At 44.0% G+C, this 20980-nt stretch overlaps 1 protein-coding gene across 1 annotated transcript; it reads left to right on the forward strand.

The window, feature by feature from the left end:
- Window positions 1-3301: 3301 nt before the first annotated feature.
- LOC308331501 (visinin-like protein 1) lies at window positions 3302-20980 on the forward strand (the record flags this gene model as incomplete). Its single annotated transcript, XM_080786962.1, has 4 exons — window positions 3302-3405; window positions 18633-18808; window positions 19289-19504; window positions 20783-20980. The coding sequence occupies exons 2-4, from the start codon at window positions 18647-18649 to the stop codon at window positions 20978-20980; spliced, it is 576 nt and encodes a 191-aa protein (XP_080643088.1). The 5' UTR covers window positions 3302-3405; window positions 18633-18646.

Consider the following 20980-nt stretch of genomic DNA (forward strand, 5'->3'; position numbering starts at 1 on the left):
AACTATTTATTGGTTTCTTTATGTGACACGACCTTGCAGATCTGCTATTTTCACTATATTTATTTAAATTGCTGCCTATAATAACCTGCCCACAATTGGTTGGACTTCAGGCTGAAAGTATAGTCAATACTGAGACTTGGAACGGTTATAATGTTATAGTAGCCTACACTAAGGCGTTTTCATTGAAATCCTACTGTAACCTCTGTCCATACCTAAAACACATCACATGACCAATCAGTCACCCATACACGGGCAATGCATGCACATGCTGGGTATATCACGTTTGACACGACAGCCATGCCATGACAACAACAAAATCCACGAAACAGTGTATACTTTCAAAGATTGAATGCCGATGTCGGACGATCATGAAATCCGTCCAACAATTTGGCCCCGAACGAGGTATCTCAAACCAGTACTGGCTATATAGGCACCTTCATTGTCCTAGGAGGATGAGCTCTAGTCATTTTGGTGACTCCTGTGGCCTTTCCTCTGGTGACAACGGGTGGATTGCCACAAAACTATTCGTTGCTCCCCGGAGGATGACCGTGAGTGATTGTTACGAAGGAACCATGGGGGTCGCTCCGACATCATAACCGGGGTGTCAGAGGTGAGCGAGGGAGGGAGGGAGGGAGACATCACCTCTGGTGTCAGAGGTGATGTCACCTCTGACATCTCATCTCAACACTATATAAATACTAGTGCCTGCGAGCAGAAGACGGACTTTAGCTAAGAACGGAGACCGAAGACGCTGAACTGAGGACTTTATGCCAGGATCGCGCTATAATGACCGCCCTACAAGAACCGCTCGTTCAAGAGAATCCCGTCTGTCCCTTCCGGGAAACCCCAGGAAGGTGGGAATCTCTCGGCACCTGTCCCCGACCCATATTTGGGATCGTTCCCATATTTGGGTGGGCAACTTTGACAATGAGAGGGCCACTATATTTCCACACTCACTCCACATTGCATACATGGTGTAGAAAAAATAGCCGATCTCTTGTAGAGCTATTTCTTTGCTACATTTGAATTGAAATAGTGAATAATTCTTTGCCATATATTTTTTAATTGGAATCCTGAAAAGCATTTCTTTTGTATTTAATTTCAAATGCATTTAGTTTATTATGTTAACTTTATGAACTTAAAGGCAAATACAGTACATTGGACATAAAAAAAGACAATAGCATTAATACTAGTAATTAGCTGAAATCAATATTATATCAATGTTCGGATATTAACCTGCGGGCCGCATTAAGTGATGGTGGGGGCCGCATGTGGCCCCCGGGCTGCCAGTGGCCCGCGGCCCATGTTTCTAGTTCCTCCAATAGGCCACATGCATCATGTGGTGACACATGAATGAGCCATCACGTCGCTGCTCCATTGATCGGCGTAATGAATGGCGCTCCTACTCAGGCCCACTGTTAATTGTGTGTGTGTGTGTGTGTGTGTGTAAACATCAGCTGTGAATGTGATAATTACACGTTAGCACACATTATTTTCTGTCACACTCTAGACTCTGCAGCCTTTCCCTCCCTCCCTCCCTCCCTCGCTCAGTCGCTCATTTCAATGAGAGGACAGGAAAAGAGAAGAGATAAAACAAAATCAGAAACACACACACACACACACACAGAAAGCGGTGAGGGTTACAGAAGGAGTGATAAGGATTACAGAATACAGCAGCAGTTATGAGAGAGACATTAATGGTGGGAGAGAGAGAGAGAGAGAGAGAGAGAGAGAGAGAGAGAGAGGATGGCTAGTCATGCTCTGGCGCTGATGTCTCCCGTGGCAACCCTCTGTTGCCCATGGACACACACATGAATATGCATGAGGGTAAAACAAAACTGGCGGGAGAATGGCAGAGTGAGCCCCGAAGGGGGGGAGAGAGAGAGAGAGAGAGAGAGAGAGAGAGAGAGAGAGAGAGAGATTAATAGTAGGCCTATATATTAATGTAATTTCAATAAAGCATGTTTCAATTACAGAGGTATGGAAATAGATTAATATTCCATCAATTATTACCATTTCTGTCGAGTTATATAGATTGAGAGCGAGGGCATGAAGGGCGCGAGGCATGCGGGCAGACAGGCACAGAAATAGATAGATTTGTCTTTAATTAATTTAGTAGGATTAATCAGTGCTGGCTAATTTCGCCCCGGCTGATGACCATGTGAACATTTCCCTTTCCTGTCAGAGGAAAGACGGGCACCACAGTTTGAAGTTTCTCTGGGTCCATGATGTTGGGACGAGTTGGCAACAGACCAACATAACATGGCCTCTTGATTCCCCCATCAGTCAGAGTGAGTGATGCATACCTTCAATCGAAGGTCGGTCTCTCTCTACTCTCTCTCTCTCTCTCTCTCTCTCTCTCTCTCTCTCTCTCTCTCTCTCTCTCTCTCTCTCTCTCACACACACACACACACACACACACACACACGGCACGACGCACAGCTGTGACAGTGACATGCTATATCACAGTGACAGGCCTATACACTGAAATGAAAACACATGCTGCAGGAAGACTGACAGTTATTGTGTTAAAGGTCAAGTCACTCTCTGGGACTGGTCCTGTATGACCTTGTCTAAGTGACCCCCCCCCACCCACCACACGCACACACGCACACACACACACACACGCACACACACACACACACACACACACACACGCACGCACGCAAGCGCTGTGCGTGCTCACTCTGTCTCTTTATAGTCACTCACAGTAAAATAATAGAGTCACGACTGTTCAACTCTGAGAATACATGTGCAAATATGAAGAAAAAAATGCACCCTTATACGGGTCCATTTGGTTACATAATTGGTGCATGGTACCTTCTCAGAGAGTATTATACAAACGAAACGATCACTCTTCACTGACTATCCACATGTGTGAAGAAGTCAAGAGGAGACTATACAGTCCCACTCCCATGGCATCTTCTTCAGCTTGCATGATGCGACAGACACATGCGACAAAAATGACTGTACCAGCCCTCTGTCACCGTCGGCAGGGGTTACAAAGGACGCGCTGCAGCCAGGCACGAGCGAAGCGCGCGCCGCGGCGCTGCCCGCTGCTGCTGAGGAGAGTGAGAGCTTTGATTGACGTGGCGGAGCGTCCAGTTAGGCGAGGCTGATGTTCCGAGAATCGCCTATAAATCCCGTCGCAGCCAATCGGCGGACACGTTGGGGCGGTCTTTATGCAAATGTGTTGGCGAAGAGAGGGACAGCGGTTCATTCGTTTTTCAGCGAGAGTGTGAAAGGAAGGAGGCGCGCAGCAATAACTTCTGTTCGAGGGTTTATCGTACAGTACATGAGTGCTGTTTGTTTGGCCAAACTTTGCGCCGAGAAGATCTCCGAGGAAGAAGCGCACCTGTCTTTTGCAGCACAAAGGATCTAACTTTTCCTCCAGGACATTTCAGGGTAAGTAAGGAGCGACTTGTTTTCATAACCAACTCATAGAGTGTATTGGGCTATATGTCCACTAGCTCAATGCTGTTAATGAGTATGGGTTGGCTATACCTGTCAAACAATGTTAGACACCCTTTTTTCCCTTTTTCCATTCGCAATGGAATGGAAACAAGATGGCAAGGCGACAGAGGTTTAGAAATAGGCTACATTATATATAGGTCTAGAATTGAAAGATCAACATGAGCTACTTCTCTCATCCATATTGATTAAACAACAATAGGCTAGACCTTCGCACAGGTGCTATAGCAACAGGCGAATGTATTTTTGGAGACTTTCGTATAGGCGCGCTCTTGCTCTATATCGGCATATAGATGTCCGATTATCCAAGGCCTATATAGCTATTAGATATTTATACGTGCCACAGGTGCGATGTAACGTTGGTATGAGACTATATGAGTCTTCAGTCTGACCATAGAGTTGCATGGGTATGACAGGCTGACCGTACGCGTGCGTAAACATAGGCCTACGTACGTTTTGGATCAATGAGGATCGTGCATGGCGCTCCTGAGGACGGTGCGGAGAAACGTCCGCATGGACCGCATGCTCAGGAAAACAGTTATTGTTAACCTATTGAAATAAGTAGGCTATTGGCTATACCTGCACGTGCACCGCGAGCTATTCTAAAAGGCATGCAACCTACCACATTACGCAATTAAAGATGTTTACTTATGCGCGCGTGCGAGCGTGCGCGCGCGCCCGAGTGTACATTTTAATTGTATGTTTGTTAGTCGATGCGTCTTTACTGTTGCAATGAATAGACCTATAAATAATATTTTGTAATAAATCATCAGAATATGTGTTTCCTCATGTGACTTAAAGTAGCTGGGGGAGAACTCGTAAGAAATCACCAAGATTTGGCTTTTGGTGACTATACTTTTTGAATTTTGGTGTTAGGTAGGCCTATTAGTCCACTTGGCAGAATGTGACCCTGCAGGCATGTTGAGTACACCAACGTTTTATGTTATAAATGTTGAGCATGGGTCCGCAGCATGTAGAAACTGCCAGATGCTAACTTGCATATGTTGAGCAATTGTCATAATCGGCATAATATGAGACCATACCAATAACAAGAGGGCTAATATTCAAAATGTCATCATGCTTTATGTATCATGTGACATGTCAAACTAGGAGGTTTTCATGATGCTGAATCCATTCCAAGCATTAGTTTTGCAAAAACACTCCTTGGGCTAAATACCTTTTGAAGCTCAAATATTTTATACATAATGGTTGTATAAACTAAAATAATTGATAAAATAGATTAGGCATTTTAAGCTCCCAGCAGCTCCATCGGGACGCCATCTTGAAAACGATGCCTTCTGTTTGTTTTTCGTAAGAATTTAGTATGTTATTAGCACACCCACTATACATAATCCATTGAAAAATCTCTTCTATCAATTATTTGGTGTTTCAATACTGACATATCTAATAGTGGTTTCATTGCAAACCGACCACTAGGGGGCGAGCCAAATTATTTTGCCATGGTTTTTGAAAACCTTATGCCCATACCTAACACCATGCCAAAATTCAGTAGTTACCAAGTGCATAATTCTTGTGATTTTTTACATGTTAAATCCCAGTTTATAGGCATTTTAGCTCATTTTTGTCACCGTGGGCGCCATCTTGAAAACGCATAGGGGGGCTTTTTGAAAAACATAACTAACACCACGCCAAAATTAAAAAACTAGTCACCAAAAGCCAAATCTTTACAAGTGCGCCCCCGACTAAACGACCACTTCACCACTTTTCAATATATCTTCATATAATTGGTCCTCAGTCCTCACTGATGTTCATGATAAAATATTACAATTCTTCTGTATACTCAGTCTATCTCGAGGGCTGTGCGCAGTTCAGAAACCCATCCACCAGTGACATCATTGTTAGGCAGATTCAGTTTCTATTCGCTTGGATTCCCCATTGATGATGTCACTGATGGACACAGCCCTCCCATGAGACACAGACTATAGATGTTCATTTTATCATGAACATTAATGAAGACCAATTATAATGAAGATAGTTTGAAAAGTGGTGAAGTGGTCCTTTAAGGCGGATTTTTTTAAACAAGATTTTTTTAAATATGTATACATTTAGATTTGTATTATCGTGAGAACAATGGCTCCCATTAGCCTATCACATTGCAACTTCCCAGGAATAGAAAGCCTATGCCGTTTCTATTAAACTGCACACTCCCATGAGACACAGACTGAGTAGGAAATAAAAGTGGAATTTTATCATGAACATTAGTGAGGACCAATTATATGAAGAAAGGCATGCGTGCATATAGCCTCCGTGTGTGTGTGTGTGTGTGTGTGTGTGTGTGTGTGCGCGCGAGCGTGTGTGTGCGTGCGAGCGCGTGTGTGCGTGTGCAGGCCTATGTGTGCGAGAGAGAATCTTTGAATGTGTGTATAGCTTCAGCTTCAAGCCTATGCCTTTTCAATGCCGCAAATTGTTATTCATCAGAAGAGAATCTGTTTTGCAGAGAACAGAAAAGTGCTGATGCAATATGCTGATTAGTTAGATCTTTCTGGGCCCTGCATCACGTATTCCTCTTCCACACACACACACACACACACACACGCACACACACACACAAAGAGAGAGAGAGAACAGTGATTTTGTTCATGCCAGTGCTGTGGATGTGGATGGCATCAGGTCATGCACAATCAATGGGGCCAACTTTATATATCTCCAGTGTTTGTTAACGATATTGAATGATGACGACCATCATGTGACATCACGAGTACATCACAGGGTCATATCCGATCAGATCACATTTGCACCAGTGAACCTGGCTCATGTGTGCGTGCATGTGTCCATGATGTGATGCAACCAACGTTCAATGATCATCGATTTGGAAAGAAAACGCACACATCCAATCAAAACACATCACGCACACATGGCCCGCACTCACGCGTGCCCGCACGCACACACGCCACACACGCCACACACACACACACACACACACACACACACACACACAGTAGATTGGTGGCAGGCAATTGGTGGAAGTGACAACTCAGTCTGGTGCTGTGTGCGTTTAGCTGCCAGACTGCAGCAGTAAGGCCTCACTCACACCTAAGACACACGCAAGACACACATGGTTTCATGACACAACCTTGTTGCATGGCTGTTGCATGGCTGTTGCATGGCTGTCTTCTGCCCCCCCCCCCCCCATGCAACAAGGTGGTGTCTTCAAACCATGTGACTCCCATTGGAAATGCATTGAGGCAGTCATGACAATAAACAATGTTTTGGGCCGATCAAATAAATAGAAAAGAAGAAAATAAGGGCAGGGTATACAGCCTACAACACATTTCTTATGTGTTTTTCTTCTTTCTAAAAAACATTGTGTTTATTGTCATGATTTGTCACAACAACAGTTGGCTTTGTCCCAGGCTTAAATGTCTTTAAATGAATACTTTTTGAAAAACGTCCATGGGAAAAATGAATTTTCTGCCGGGCAGCTCGTCGTTCTGAAAGGGGGCGGGACTGGCTGCGACGCTCAGTCTAGCTTGTCATGTACTGTATGTAGGCTAGGTGGAAAGTATAGTGAAAGGGCTAATTGATGCGAGTCACACAGCACGGAATGGCGCGCACACACACGCACACACACACACACACACACACACACGCACACACGATTATTGCTGCTTTCCGTTCCATGGAAATACCTATTGATCTATTATGCTGTTTTGTACAAGATGTGTTGGTATAGAATAGCAGGCCCATCCATGGTACATGGTAGAGTGTCGTGTGTGTGTGTGTGTGTGTGTGTGTGTGTGTGTGTGTGTGTGTGTGTGTGTGTGTGTGTGTGTGTGTGTGTGTGCGCTCTTAGAGTAGGGCTATCCCGGACTAAATCAATTCTTGCTGTCATAGGAATTTGTTGGTTTGTTGATTAGTTGATTTAATCGTCAAATCCTTTCAGATTGATCTAGAGTTTACAAGAACTGTGCTCACAAGAAATAATTTGTTCAGAATGCAGAAAGCTGGAAAATAATAATAATTAAATAATCGACTTACAAAGTCTTGTTCGTCTAAGAGCAAACTGACCAAATCATAACGATTCATCCATAAGAGGGCAGCCCTGAAATGAACACTGCGAACGGTATTGCCTGAAACATTCATGCTTAAATGTATATTCTCTGGAGTATAGCTATAGTGATGGACGCTGAAAATAGCCAACCTACAAACCTACAAACACTTTGCATCTGCAACACGTGGTGAGCTTGTAGGCCGTTGTGTCTCATCTTTGATAGAGTGTAGTCTATATCTGGGCTCATGTGCATTTTATGACCTCAGTTCTGTATGTGTGTTTCACTATTCACAACATGAATGACGACAGGAGTCTCTCTCTCTCTCTCTCCATCCTTTATGTACCTGTCTCTCTCTCTCCATCTCTCTCGCCACCCTTTGTGTACCTATATCTCTATCTCACCATCTCTCTCACCACCCTTTGTGTACCTCTCTCTCTCTCTCTCTCTCTCAATTTATGTCTCTCTCTCCATCTCTACAGTATGTTTGTTGAGCGACAAAAGCCTGTAAGCCAGGTGTTCTGTGTCTCTGCCATGCACCACTGGTTAAGTGAGTGAGTGTGCGTGCATTTGTTGTGTGTTCGTGCTGGCGCGCTTGTAGCGAGATGACACTTGCGCTGAATGCATGAGTCTCTGACTGATTGATAGATTAATTTGCGTCACATCCTTTATTATCAAAGATACGGATGTTATATCAGGACTTGTGGACGCACGCCGCACGCACGCATACACACACAGCTCCTATGAGTTCCTGAATTGGCCACTATAGGCATTGAATGACAACAAAGGAATGTTGAGTGTGGCATCATCTTTTAACTGCCTTGTACTAGTTATCAAAAACCGAGTCCATACTGTAGTTAACTATAATATCCAAGCAGAAATTACATACTGTACTAGTTATCTGTATGTAGAAACCCCATAATGTATCAGTAACGAGTCAAAGACGTTAAACAACGTTAAACTCACTTTGCCAGTGGATTTGCCACTCACTTTATGCATGCACATACCCTCTATAAAACAACAACTTTAAATCCATCCATGTAGGATTGTAGGCTACAGGTCTTTTGTCTGGAAAGCTCTTCATCTGTATTACCACATTTTCAACATCTTTTGTACTTGAATTATTATCATCATTATCACAATTATATTTAGCCTCTATGGTTCATGTTAATTGTGACATTTAAAAATGGACCCATCTGTATTTGGGGTTGGCATTACATGGGAAATCTTGAGAACCCCTGCTGTGGTTCCCATGTACTTATACACTGGTATACTATACAATATAATATATAACTTCCTGCCTCCTTTTTTATTTTTATCCCACGATTTTGCAACCCATTTTTTCACCCAGTGTCAATCATCTAATGTAATCCTGGGTGCTACACTTCCTCTGCCAACCTGGGGAGAGCGTCAGCTAATGGGGATCCATTCAATAAACAACAGACTGACCTCATGCTTCCTTCTATGCATGAGCCAGGGGGAGGCAGTATAGAGACCAGGAGTACTGCATGTTTTTTGGTGAGGGTACCTATACCTACCCTAGGGGAAACGGGAGAACATGCAAACTCCACACAGAAAGGCCATGCATCTTGCTAACCCCACTCAGGGTGTATGGGCACTGATAACGTGGAACACGCCCCCCCAGTGCCCACAGCGTCCCCATCTTCCTGCTTCCTAACCTCCTCACAAATGCTTTGGTAAAAAGCATCGGGTCTGTAAACGTCAGTGTTTAACACTCCACATGCAGAAGGATATTTTCACATATTACAGTCATTTGTCCAGGTTCCCTGCTTAAGTACAGTAAGTCGGACAGTAAACAGATTTATAGCTACAGTACTGTATCTAGGTGTGTGTGTGTGTGTGTGTGTGTGTGTGTGCAAAACATTTTTGAATAGTTAAAATAGCCAGTCTACAAGCTCACAACGTGTCAATGTAGATTGGCTAGTTGAACTATTAAAAAATGTTTTTCGAAATAGTAAAAAAGGCAAAGAAGTTTAGGGATAAGGGGTTCAGCGGTGACGAAAATGGAGACCAAAGGGCTCTACTTTCGTCCATGCTAAACCCCTTATCCCTAAACATCTTTGCCTTTCCCTTTTTTATTTATTTTTACTATTTTGAAAAACATGTTTGAATAGTGAAAATAGCCAATCGACAATCTCACAAGTCACTACGTGTCGATGTAGATCGGCTAGTTGAACTATTCAAAAATGTTTCGTTTTTTTAAAGCAAAGAACTTAAGGGATAAGTGGTTTAGCATGGATGAAATAGGGCCTTCAGATTTAGGAATCTAAAGAGTGGGTGAACAGGTAGAGCATTTCTCCACGGTGTGACGTTCAACCTATAGCCATATTTTTGGCTATTAATGTTGCACCTTTTGCCAAACTATCTCTTAACACATCGGTAACAGTGGGACAGGAATCCAAAATGCGGTATAGGCTATCAGAATCAGACCCAGAAATATGGCATCGGTTGGGCTTTGATTTGTGCATTTAATGGACGGTATGCTGTCAAATTATCCCAGAGAGAAACAATGCTGCAGACGCATTACAGCATCCCCAAGACATGAGGCACAGCCGCACAGGGTGACGGTAATGAATGCTGAAATTAATAAATGATGTTTTGGAGATATGGGGCGCTAAAGGTTAGCGTTGTTCATGCACAAAGGGGGCTGAGTCATAGACACACACATTCTACTGTGTGGACACACACATTCGCACGCGCACACACACACACACACACACACACACACACATCTGTAGTACTATACATGTGAGGGCATCAACATTTAAGGACAGTGATTTTATGAATGCCATTTTTGGTTTGATTGATTGATTGATTGATTGATTGATTGATTGATTTTTTTAAATTCACAGTATGTAGAATGGGTACATTTCAAAGGAAAGCACAAGTCAATACAAAAACAAGCTACGAGGATGAAACCAGAAAAGTACTAAGACTTGTTTACAACAGGGTCCTCCATTTTCAATTAATCAGAAATACAATGCATACAAGCGCGCACACACACACACACACACACACACACACACACACACACACACACACACACACACACACACACACACACACACACACACACACACACACACACACACACACACACACACACACACACACACACACACACACACACACACAGCCTGACGGCAACAGCCCCATGGCCATTTGGCAGGGTGCTGGGCAACGGTTGTCAGGGCGACCGATCATTCACTGTCTCCTCTTGACGGAGTGGGTGAGCTGCGGGGAGTGGCAGTCCAGTAAATGATCTTTCATCCATATCTCAATAACTGCTCTGCATATACATGCATCTCTGTATCGTTAGCCGTTGTCAGTGGCTCTCAACCTGGACCCAGGGACCACTTGAAAAGTGTTGGTGGCCCACCCATCTGACCACTTGACCCGTGTTAAGCGTGTACATTTGCTCAGGTATTAAGGTACTTTACTTTACTCGAGTATCAGTTCCTTGATACTTCTACTTCTACTGGGAAATGTACTTTTAATCCACTACATTTGACAGCTTTAGGTCGTAGTAATCTTTCAAAAAATATATAGCCGATTAGTAATGATCAAAAATGCAAGCATATAGTTCAATAACATGTACTGTATGATCTTAAATCTGCATAATGAGTACAACTTTTGATTTAAGCAAGATTTTAAATGCAGGATCTTTAGCCTACTCGTAGTTTAGTAGTTTTATCCTATGGTATTGTTGGTAGGCCTGCAGTCCAAAACCACCTCTCTCTGTCTAGTGAGCATAGTGAGTATATAGTGAGCATAGTGAGAATAGTGAGTATATAGTGAGCATAGTGAGTATATAGTGAGCATAGTGAGTATATAGTGAGCATAGTGAGTATATAGTGAGTATATAGTGAGCATAGTGAGTATATAGTGAGCATAGTGAGTATATAGTGAGTATATAGTGAGTATAGTGAGTATATAGTGAGCATAGTGAGAAAAGTGAGTATATAGTGAGCATAGTGAGTATATAGTGAGCATAGTGAGAAAAGTGAGTATATAGTGAGCATAGTGAGAAAAGTGAGTATATAGTGAGCATAGTGAGTATAGTGAGCATAGTGAGTAAGGCTGTCCCCGAACATTAGTGGGTTCGAACAATCACTCGTTATAGTTGGCACTCAAATCTTAATTAATGGGCTCAAACCCTTTTACTCGAAAATATATCTAGGCTATCAATGCGATATGCATAATAAGAGTACTATGTTCATGTTGTGTTTGCAATCATTTGAAAGTCCTGCATGACAGCAGGAGAGGAGACAAACACTCCACTGGACTGGACTGCACGCAATCACGCACGTACAGACTACACTACAGGTGCCAAAAAAAGAGATGGATTGCCCTTCACGACAAGTCCAAAGCGAAGTCTGGGCCCCTAGTGTGGTGGAACTTTGGAAGGCAAATTGTGACCGCTATACCAAAACTTGGGCAGCAAAACACTGTCTTTGTATCCCCGCCACTTCCATGCCATCAGAACGCATATTCGCCACCACGGGATTACAGGATATATATTGTTAATAAGAGAAGGAGCAGCCTTCTCCCCGAATGCAGTGGCACACAATGTGAAGATAGTGTAGGGCTGTAGGCAATAAGCAATTAGGCCTGCCTGCTGCAGAGGTGAGGGCATGCTCGAGCGAATCTGTTTCATTTTTTGGTTGAGTCAATCTTGATTCAAGGCTCAAGATTGACGAGACAAGCTCGTTTTCATCTCTTTCCAACGTTACAATCAGGCGCTCAAAAGTGCGGGGTCAGAAAGTTGGAATGACTATATGAAACATTGGATTGCATACATGAATAAATATTATTATAGATAATAAATTAGGCTATATAGGCCTATAGTATACACATAGAACTCTTCACGGGTTCAAAATGATGGACCCTGAAATTGGTTCTGAGATCCGAGTGGAGCTGACATTTAAAAACTCACTTTGCCACTCGATTTGCCATTCACTTTATGCATGCTCTATGGTAAGTATATTATAGTATAGTGTGTAAAGTTGAAAGTAGATCAAAGTAGTAGTAAATGACAAACAGATGACAGCTTCCAGTGCAGAACTTTTACCAGGCACAATTTCAGACTGTAGCATTCGCAGATTGTGGATGAGTTGTCAGGCCTTGAGAGACTAATATGCTTCATGACACAATCACCTTCATGGCAGCACATTGCTAACACCTGCCAACAGATATCCTCAAACACGTTTTTTGCTGTCAAGCTAGTGTTGGGCAAACGTTATTTAACTCAAGTCATCACAAGAGAGTAAAAAGTGACCTGTGTGGGGGTCTAATTTCACACTCAGTGAGAGTCAAACGAACACTCAGGATTTTGCTGCCACCCTCCCTCCCCCTGTCTGAGTCATCCACGCATTAACAACTCAGACCACGCTTCCTTCCTTGTTTGCCATTTGCTTTCGACAGCCGTGAAGAACACGGAATTCGGTACAGTTCAGAGTGAACGAAACACACGTACTCTCTCCACTCTCAGACTGACACTCTGATATTTCTCCTCTGCCTTCTTATCTGCCCCACAGATCACATTGGCATCTTCATCCTCCCTTCTCCACACTGTCTGGTCTGTCTGTTTGTCTGGTCACTCAGAAGTGTGAATAGACATCGCAGACAGAGTATACATCCTTTCTCTTTCAGCCTTATCATTTTTCTACACCCAGCGATATAATATCTCCTTTTGTCACATTAGAATTATTAGCTTCTGCTGGGCAGACTCTATCTTCTCTCTCTCTGTGTATACCGTATAGTATAGGCTACTATACTGTGTGTGTGTGTGTGTGTGTGTGTGTGTGTGTGTGTGTGTGTGTGTGTGTGTGTGTGTTTTGAGCCTCTGGTACGCATTTAACGTGTACGGACAAAGGTATCACCATCCTCCCTGGACTGCACAGACTACAGTATGTCCATGGGACACTACAGTATGTCCATGGGACACTACAGCATGCAGAGCATAAAGCTATTCATACGAGCGCCAGTGGGTATATGCGTTTGACCACTTTGCTATTAGAGCAGATCTATTTTAAACACATGACTTACTTAGAAATATAGGCCTATATTGTAGGAAGTAGGGGCTATTAGAGTAGATCTATTTTAAACGTATCACTTACTTACAAATATATGTACAGGTAGGCCTATATTGTATTTGTAGGGAGTAGGGGCATATTGGAGCAGATCTAAGTATTTGCCATGTATGTGGCATTTGAGTAGACGAATTTGATTGTCTTGATTATTACCTTTTTGGATTAACAGAATAATCGAGAAGCGAAACAGTTCCACTCCCCTAAATTTGAGCCAGTTACCTTGCGATCCTTCTCTTTTACATATCAGCCTGTGTCAATGATGACATAATACCGCAACCTGTAAACACAAAGAATACCAGTGTCAGAGCAGGGAGATCTCGGAACGCGCGGCCTCTTGGCACGAGAGACCGGAATTTCCACCCCCCCCCAGCTAAAAGGCACTCCCTACTTGCCATGGTGGGAGATATTGCACCTTCAGGCAGTACTACTTGTCAACCAGTAGTTGACTACCTGACACTATAGGGCACTGTACTGTACTTAGATTGTGTTAACATGTTACGGTCCTTTCAGATGGGCAGAGACTACGACTAGCCTAGACGTTTTTATTTCCAGGGAGAAAAAGAAAAGTCTGGGACCGAGTCCACTTCAATTCGGCATATAGTAGCACAAACGTGGATCACTCTGCCGATTTCTGATCGTCTGCACTTTGTTAAATTGACGCGCACACGTACACACACACAGGCTCCTCTCTCTCTCTGTCGCTCTAATTAATTAGTCTCATGTCGTGCAGCTGTGTCTAGATTCTCGAGGCGGATCCTGCCGGGAGCTGCCTATGCCATATAAGCATAGGTGGACCCCAGGCTATAGGCAGCGACTGACGCGCCTAGTAATTCATTTTCAATTTGGACATGCGGAGAAGTTGCAGGGGCAGCAACGCAAGCGTTTTTTCGTGGGCGCGGCTCCGTGAATTCATTGTCACGTGCATGCTCATTTCATGTACGCTGTACGCCCCTCACCTGGAGCAGACATATCGTTGATCCAGGCGACAACGCCAGTGTCACCCACTCCTTGTCTGAAAGGACCTTAAATGTATGCTTAGGATCCATACGGGTCCAGTTGCTACACACACACACACACACACACACACACACCCCAATGTCCAAGGTGTGTGACGGAATGGTGTGGAGGCGAGTTAATCTCACGTCTATAATCATTTTCCCTCAGAGGGAAACCAGAGATAGGGAAAGAAGTTCTCTAGAGTCTAGACAGAGGAACCGCCTCAAGGGCAGCACACTGCCCTTGTGAGAGCTTCCACTCTGGGAGGCGAATTATGGCACTTTTCCTCCCCGCAATATTTCCAGATCACAGAGGAAAGCTGGCCAGTGCTGTCCTCCTGGAATGTGACGCAGTTCTGTGTGCGTCACAGAACGGGGCGTCGCCAATCGTTTGTGATTTTCGGGGAGGAAAAGCGACGGTTCGCCTCTGGGAGGAGAGCTGAGGGGAGATTCCTGGTAAACAGCATCACACACAGGAGACATTCTAATTGGCCCTGTGCTGCTGCGGGCACTGTTCATTTCCCCTTGTTTATCAGGATGCAGTTCCCAGTAGGCATGCCAGCCATTTTTGTCTCGAGGAATTATCATGCTACATTGGATTCGGTTACACAAGAAACAAACATACACCCGTGGGTTTTCTTTTCTTACAATACACATACAATACTTATGTATGTGTGGCCTAAGACGAGGGAGGGCCAGGGAGATATTACACTTTGTGCTTCATGCCGTACCTGTACCTCTAGGATGTCAACCTGACCACAGGAGATACATTTCTCAATAAGTGCAGGGAGACCACCTCAAACCGCTGGAGTTGTGTCACTCATTATATTGTATTCACATACATGCCGTCATACGCATTCACACACAAAGTTATGTATTGCAGCCTCATGCTTTCTCTCGAGATCGTTCAACACGAGACGGAAGTCAGACTGGAGGCAGAGTCCTCGTCACGCTCACAGGGAGCATATTATGGTCTGTGCACCAACATGGGCGTGAGCCACAAACAAGGCGCCCGCAAAGGATTGTGCGGTGTTGTGTGATGTCCATGTGTGTTTGCATCTGCTGTGTTTATATACATACACGTGTGTTCTCGTAGTCAGTGATTTACATAGAGGCACACAAGTGGATACCGGGGCTGTCAATCATTTTTAGAGGAAGTGAAACCGTCTACCTCTAGAACCATCTGGAATGTCACCGCGTGAGGAAGAGACCCTAGAGAGAACGAGGAGAGAGAGAGAGAGAGAGACATAGACGGAGAGAGAGGTGGGGGAGAGAGCTAGATGGAGCTACTACACAGTCCGGTTCAGTGCTGTTCCCCTCCAAAGTGACCTTCTGTCTCGCTGGGGATAATGGCGCTGCAGGCGTTGCAGCCACGACACCGCGACCCCTTAATGTGTTGCATCTCACACTCCTCTGTCTCCGTCCAATCTCCCCCAACAGTTAACCCTGCAAGATCCTGTTGTATACCGTATATTATGTACACAGTAAAAATCACACTCGTGCATGTGAACTGTGAAGTGAGGGGCGCTCTTATCATCATCATGCCGCACGTCGTCACCGTCATACATCATCTCATTCTCAACCGATGGCACGTCTCCCACCCAACCACGCCGGCCCAATCACGATTCGCGTCCTCACTCTCGTCTTACACAAACACTCAGAGCTGGACATATAGGAGGGGCTTTGCGCCAATCCAAAACACAGAGTTAATGTAACAAGACAGGGCCTTGGCTTCATTTGGATCCGAGACTTTCTTGTGCCCAGCCTGTGACATCGGTCATCTATTATTACCATCATCTATAACGTATGATTTCCGACAAAGGTAACCCGGAAACCACAAATTAAAGTTTAAAATGCTTAGTCATAGATATGTCATAGATCAGTGGTTTTCAACCTTTTTTCATATCAAGGCCCGTTATTTATATTATTCTGCAATTGATTCACAGACCACTGATGACATTTAGCTTACTCAGACCCAGCACTAAGGAATAGTTTACACTCTCAAGAGTTAAAACCAACTCTCATTTAGTCATTTAGCTGGGGACCACCTGGAAGCCTCTCAAGGACCACTGGTTGAAAACCACTGTCATATTATGACAGACTTACATGAAGTCTGAGATACACATTGGAGTCACACTGTTCCCATGTGAATCCACAATGTTGTTTTTATTAATAAAACCAAATCTGTATAGTAGAGTATGTTGCAATATTACTAACTCAACTGTGGTGGTTTTAGTTGGTCTCCCTGCTCTTCTACTGAAACATTTGTATTGTTGTCGCCAAGTGAATATTGCATGGAGATCAAAAGTGCAATGGTTTTCTGTACTGTAGAAATGTCAGCGCTTGTGTGAGGGACCCCGGGTTAGAATCCCAGGTGGGACATGTAAAAATATTGCAGCTTTAAATATAGCCATTCAATTTAAAAATGTAAAAAGATTGGAGGGGTTCAGACAAATTGGAAAAAAATGTACGTTTCACAGTGAAATGAGCACAGTTTTGACCTGTCTCACTATGTCTGGAAGAGGAGGGGTTGGAGGGGTTCATGGTTATTATGGTTAGCCTCCTACAGAGCCACGGTGTAAAATTGACCATTACGCGTCCTTCGTTCCTTGTCAGGGCGTAATAAACCTGAAATACTAGTGCCATGCTGATATGAAGTCTAGACTACTATAGATGACTCACCGATCATAAAACGTAGGACTTGGAAGCCATTTAAGCCCATTATAAGCCATCGCTTTCCCGAATAATCTATATCCATATACATTAAGAGAGGGGGGATTTGTGCCAGGCTGGCTCGGAGGTCAAGTATCAGAGTCGCGGTATCAGAGTGCTAAAGCTGGGTTTTTTTTGCCACGGTTGGTCAGACGTGGCGTCACGGACTGAGGCCCCGTAGCGCAGAGGGACGCTGTGGCCCCTGGGCAGTGGTGTGGTGTAAAGTGCATGTACTTAAGTATACTGTACTGAAGTATACAGTTTTGAGGTATTTGCACTTTACGTCAGTGCTTTTACTTCTACTCCACTACATTTCAGAGGCAAATATTGTACTTTTAGTCCACTACAATTATTTGACAACTTTAGTTACTATAGTTACTAACATACATTAACAACTTCAGCATCTACCTTTCGGCCATTCGAAAATAGCCGATCTACAAGCTATTTTGCTATATAAGCTATTTTCAAAAGATGTTTATACATTTGAAAACTTGAAATGGGACATTCTGCATAATGAGTATTTCTATATTAGAAGTATTGATACTTTTAGTAAAATCAGATGTCAATCACAATTTGCGTCCTCACTTTTGACTTTTGACAGTGTTTGTTTACACACCTTTGTCTTCAGTGTTACTTTACATACTTTTGTCTTCAGTGTTACTTTACATACTTTTGTCTTCAGTGTTTGTGTTTACATATACTTTTGTCTTCAGTGTTTGCGTTTACATATACTTTTGTCTTCGACGCTTGTGTTTACACAGCCCCTCAAAGCTGGACACATAGGCCCCTCAAAAAATGCGAGTATATTTTCCACCGTGCACTGCCTCCGGGCTGAGTGAAGCGTGTCAGGGCAAGTGGCACATTGGCCAGGTAATGGGCCGTGGTGTTACAGCCAGAGAGAGAGAGAGAGAGAGAGAGAGCAGGGATGCTCTCAAGGGGGCTCCGTGCGCGTATATATACGAGGGGTTGACGGGGCTCGGTGAGATGGTGGGAATTCATTATTGTGGAGTGGAGGAGGAGGGACAGCTCACAGCTTGCATGTAAACTGTAGCAGAGTAACAGATGCTCGGCACGGGTGTCTGAACTAACCACACGGAAACAGGCACATCGTTATGTCTGTGTGCGCGCGCGCTTGTACAGAGCTGCATATAAGTGCTTGCGTGCATTTTAAGTTCATGGTTCCCTGCTCACGTCATTCTACCTTATCTAATATTTGTGTCTATCCCTATGGCTGCTTCAGCAACACAGGTCCAGGGACACTGTTGTTTTGTACCATTTATCTAAAGCTCTCCCCCCTCCCTCCCTCCCTCCCTCCCTCTCTCTCTTTCTAGAGAGGTGAAGAGTCATGGGGAAACATAACAGCAAACTGGCCCCTGAGGTCCTGGAGGACCTGACCAAGAGCACCGAGTTCAACGAGGTAGAGCTCAAACAGTGGTACAAGGGCTTCCTGAAAGACTGCCCAACTGGTATCCTCAACCTGGATGAATTCCAACAGCTCTATGTGAAGGTGAGTATTAAGAGTTATTTTCCTGTTCATAGCCTAACACACATCTATACCGTACCGGCTCTATACCAAGAGAAGCTGCATGTGTGTCACATTAGTTATACTGCGCAACAATAGTTGTTGTCGGGAGGAAACCACCTACTAAGTCAATTTGCAGTGTGTTTTGGTTAAAAATATATAATTGAACCCATGAAAAGCAGTATAAAGTGCATTGAAATCCATTGGACCCTCAAACTCTCTGCTAAAGCAGCTAACTCCACAACCTCCCCCCCCCCTCTCATGCAAGTAATTGACAATATATAAAGTCACAATACCAACTTTGATGAGGCATTGTTTTAAAGAAATACAAGGTTTTCTTAATTTCCTGAAAAAGAGTATATTTTTCATTTCCTGATAAATGAACATTTCGAGTAAGGTGGTTTCTCCCCGACAGCAGTATTATGCAAGTACAAGTAGCCTCACTCTGCCCTCTGCCTCCTTCAGTTCTTCCCCTACGGCGACGCGTCCAAGTTCGCCCAGCACGCTTTCCGGACGTTCGACAAGAACGGAGACGGAACCATCGACTTCAGGGAGTTCATTTGTGCGCTCTCCATCACCTCCAGGGGTAGCTTCGAGCAGAAGCTCAACTGGGCCTTCAACATGTACGACTTGGACGGTGACGGAAAGATCACACGCGTGGAGATGCTGGAGATCATCGAGGTGGGTTTTAGGTTGCTTCATATATAAGAACTGTGTTTGAACAATAAACCGACCACCCCGGCCTTTATGTCAGGGGAGTGGCTGTGCGTCGTTAATGATGTCCATTCATATTTGATACAGCCAGTTTCTGGAGAAAATGGAATTAATGTGGCTGCAAAAGCCTTGAAACTACATATGAAGGCAATGTCGCTGCTAATATACATCACGCCCAGCTGTCAACACATTGCGTTCCTGAAATTCCTCGTTGACGTAAGCTCAGCTGGTGGTGACTCGACTCGTACTACCCACGAAACATTAAATATCAATAAAATAAAAATAAACGTAATTAACATTCAGTTTCTGTTGTGCGACGGGCAGATGCAGCCACCCGCCTACCCGGAAATATAGAAATATAGAAATATAGTTGTTTGACTCGTTTCTAACGCTTATTTTGTTTGGGTATGTACAAATGTCTTTGGGTACATTTGTACATTTCCACCTTCAGTCGATGCTTCATATCCATATGAGTGAAAAGGCCCGGGGTGATCGGTTTATTTTTCAAACACAGTTCTTATATGAGGCGATCTAAAATCCCCCTATGGAGATTACAATGCAAATAAAAAGTACACGAACCTATGTGGATTGACGCCCTCTACTGACAGTGACGTCAGGACTTCGGCGCTCTATAGTGTGTGGCAAACTGCTGATGTTTTCAAAACACATTTTTGTGTCACGCAAATTGGTACACGGTATCTAGTCATTAAACAAAACGATTAAATGAAACGTCTTTCAGATTTTTCATATTCCATCCACACTTTGCACGCACACTCCCATTAGGTTGAGGAAGAATTATTTTTAAATCAGCCTCATGGTGGTGCTATAACAGGCCATCGTGTGTTTTTTTTACCTCTAACTGCACTGATCTGTGTAAAACTCAATCAAATCACTCAAATCCGAACACATGATCTCTATAGATAAGTGATCAAGACGGATCCATCAGATTTTTCATATCCCATCCTGATTGGCGAATTCTCAACAGTTCTGGCCCACAATGACCTAGTCACCTACCGGTGCCTATATCTCTCAAGAACAGATTCTGTGCTGCTGCCGAATCTGAGGCAAATTCAAAGGAAACAAACAGCAGAGGGTGCCGTTTCTTTTCCTTTTTTTTGCCCATGGGTTCCCAGATTGACCGGTACCCGGCCTGGCGGTTCCCTGTGCTCCGACTCCGAGGAGCACAACTAACTCTAATATCGTTAGTTACAACTAACTAACAAGGCAACTTCTCCTCATCTCCAGGCCATCTACAAGATGGTGGGCACGGTGATCATGATGCGTATGAACGAGGACGGGCTGACCCCGCAGCAGCGCGTGGACAAGATCTTCTCCAAGATGGACAAGGACCACAACGACGAGATCACCCTGGAGGAGTTCAAAGAGGCCGCCAAGTCTGACCCCTCCATTGTTCTACTGCTGCAGTGTGAGATGCAGAAGTAG

This window comes from Protomyctophum bolini, assembly GCF_963924005.1.
Source record: "Protomyctophum bolini genome assembly, chromosome: 17".
Taxonomy (NCBI): Eukaryota; Metazoa; Chordata; class Actinopteri; order Myctophiformes; family Myctophidae; genus Protomyctophum; species Protomyctophum bolini.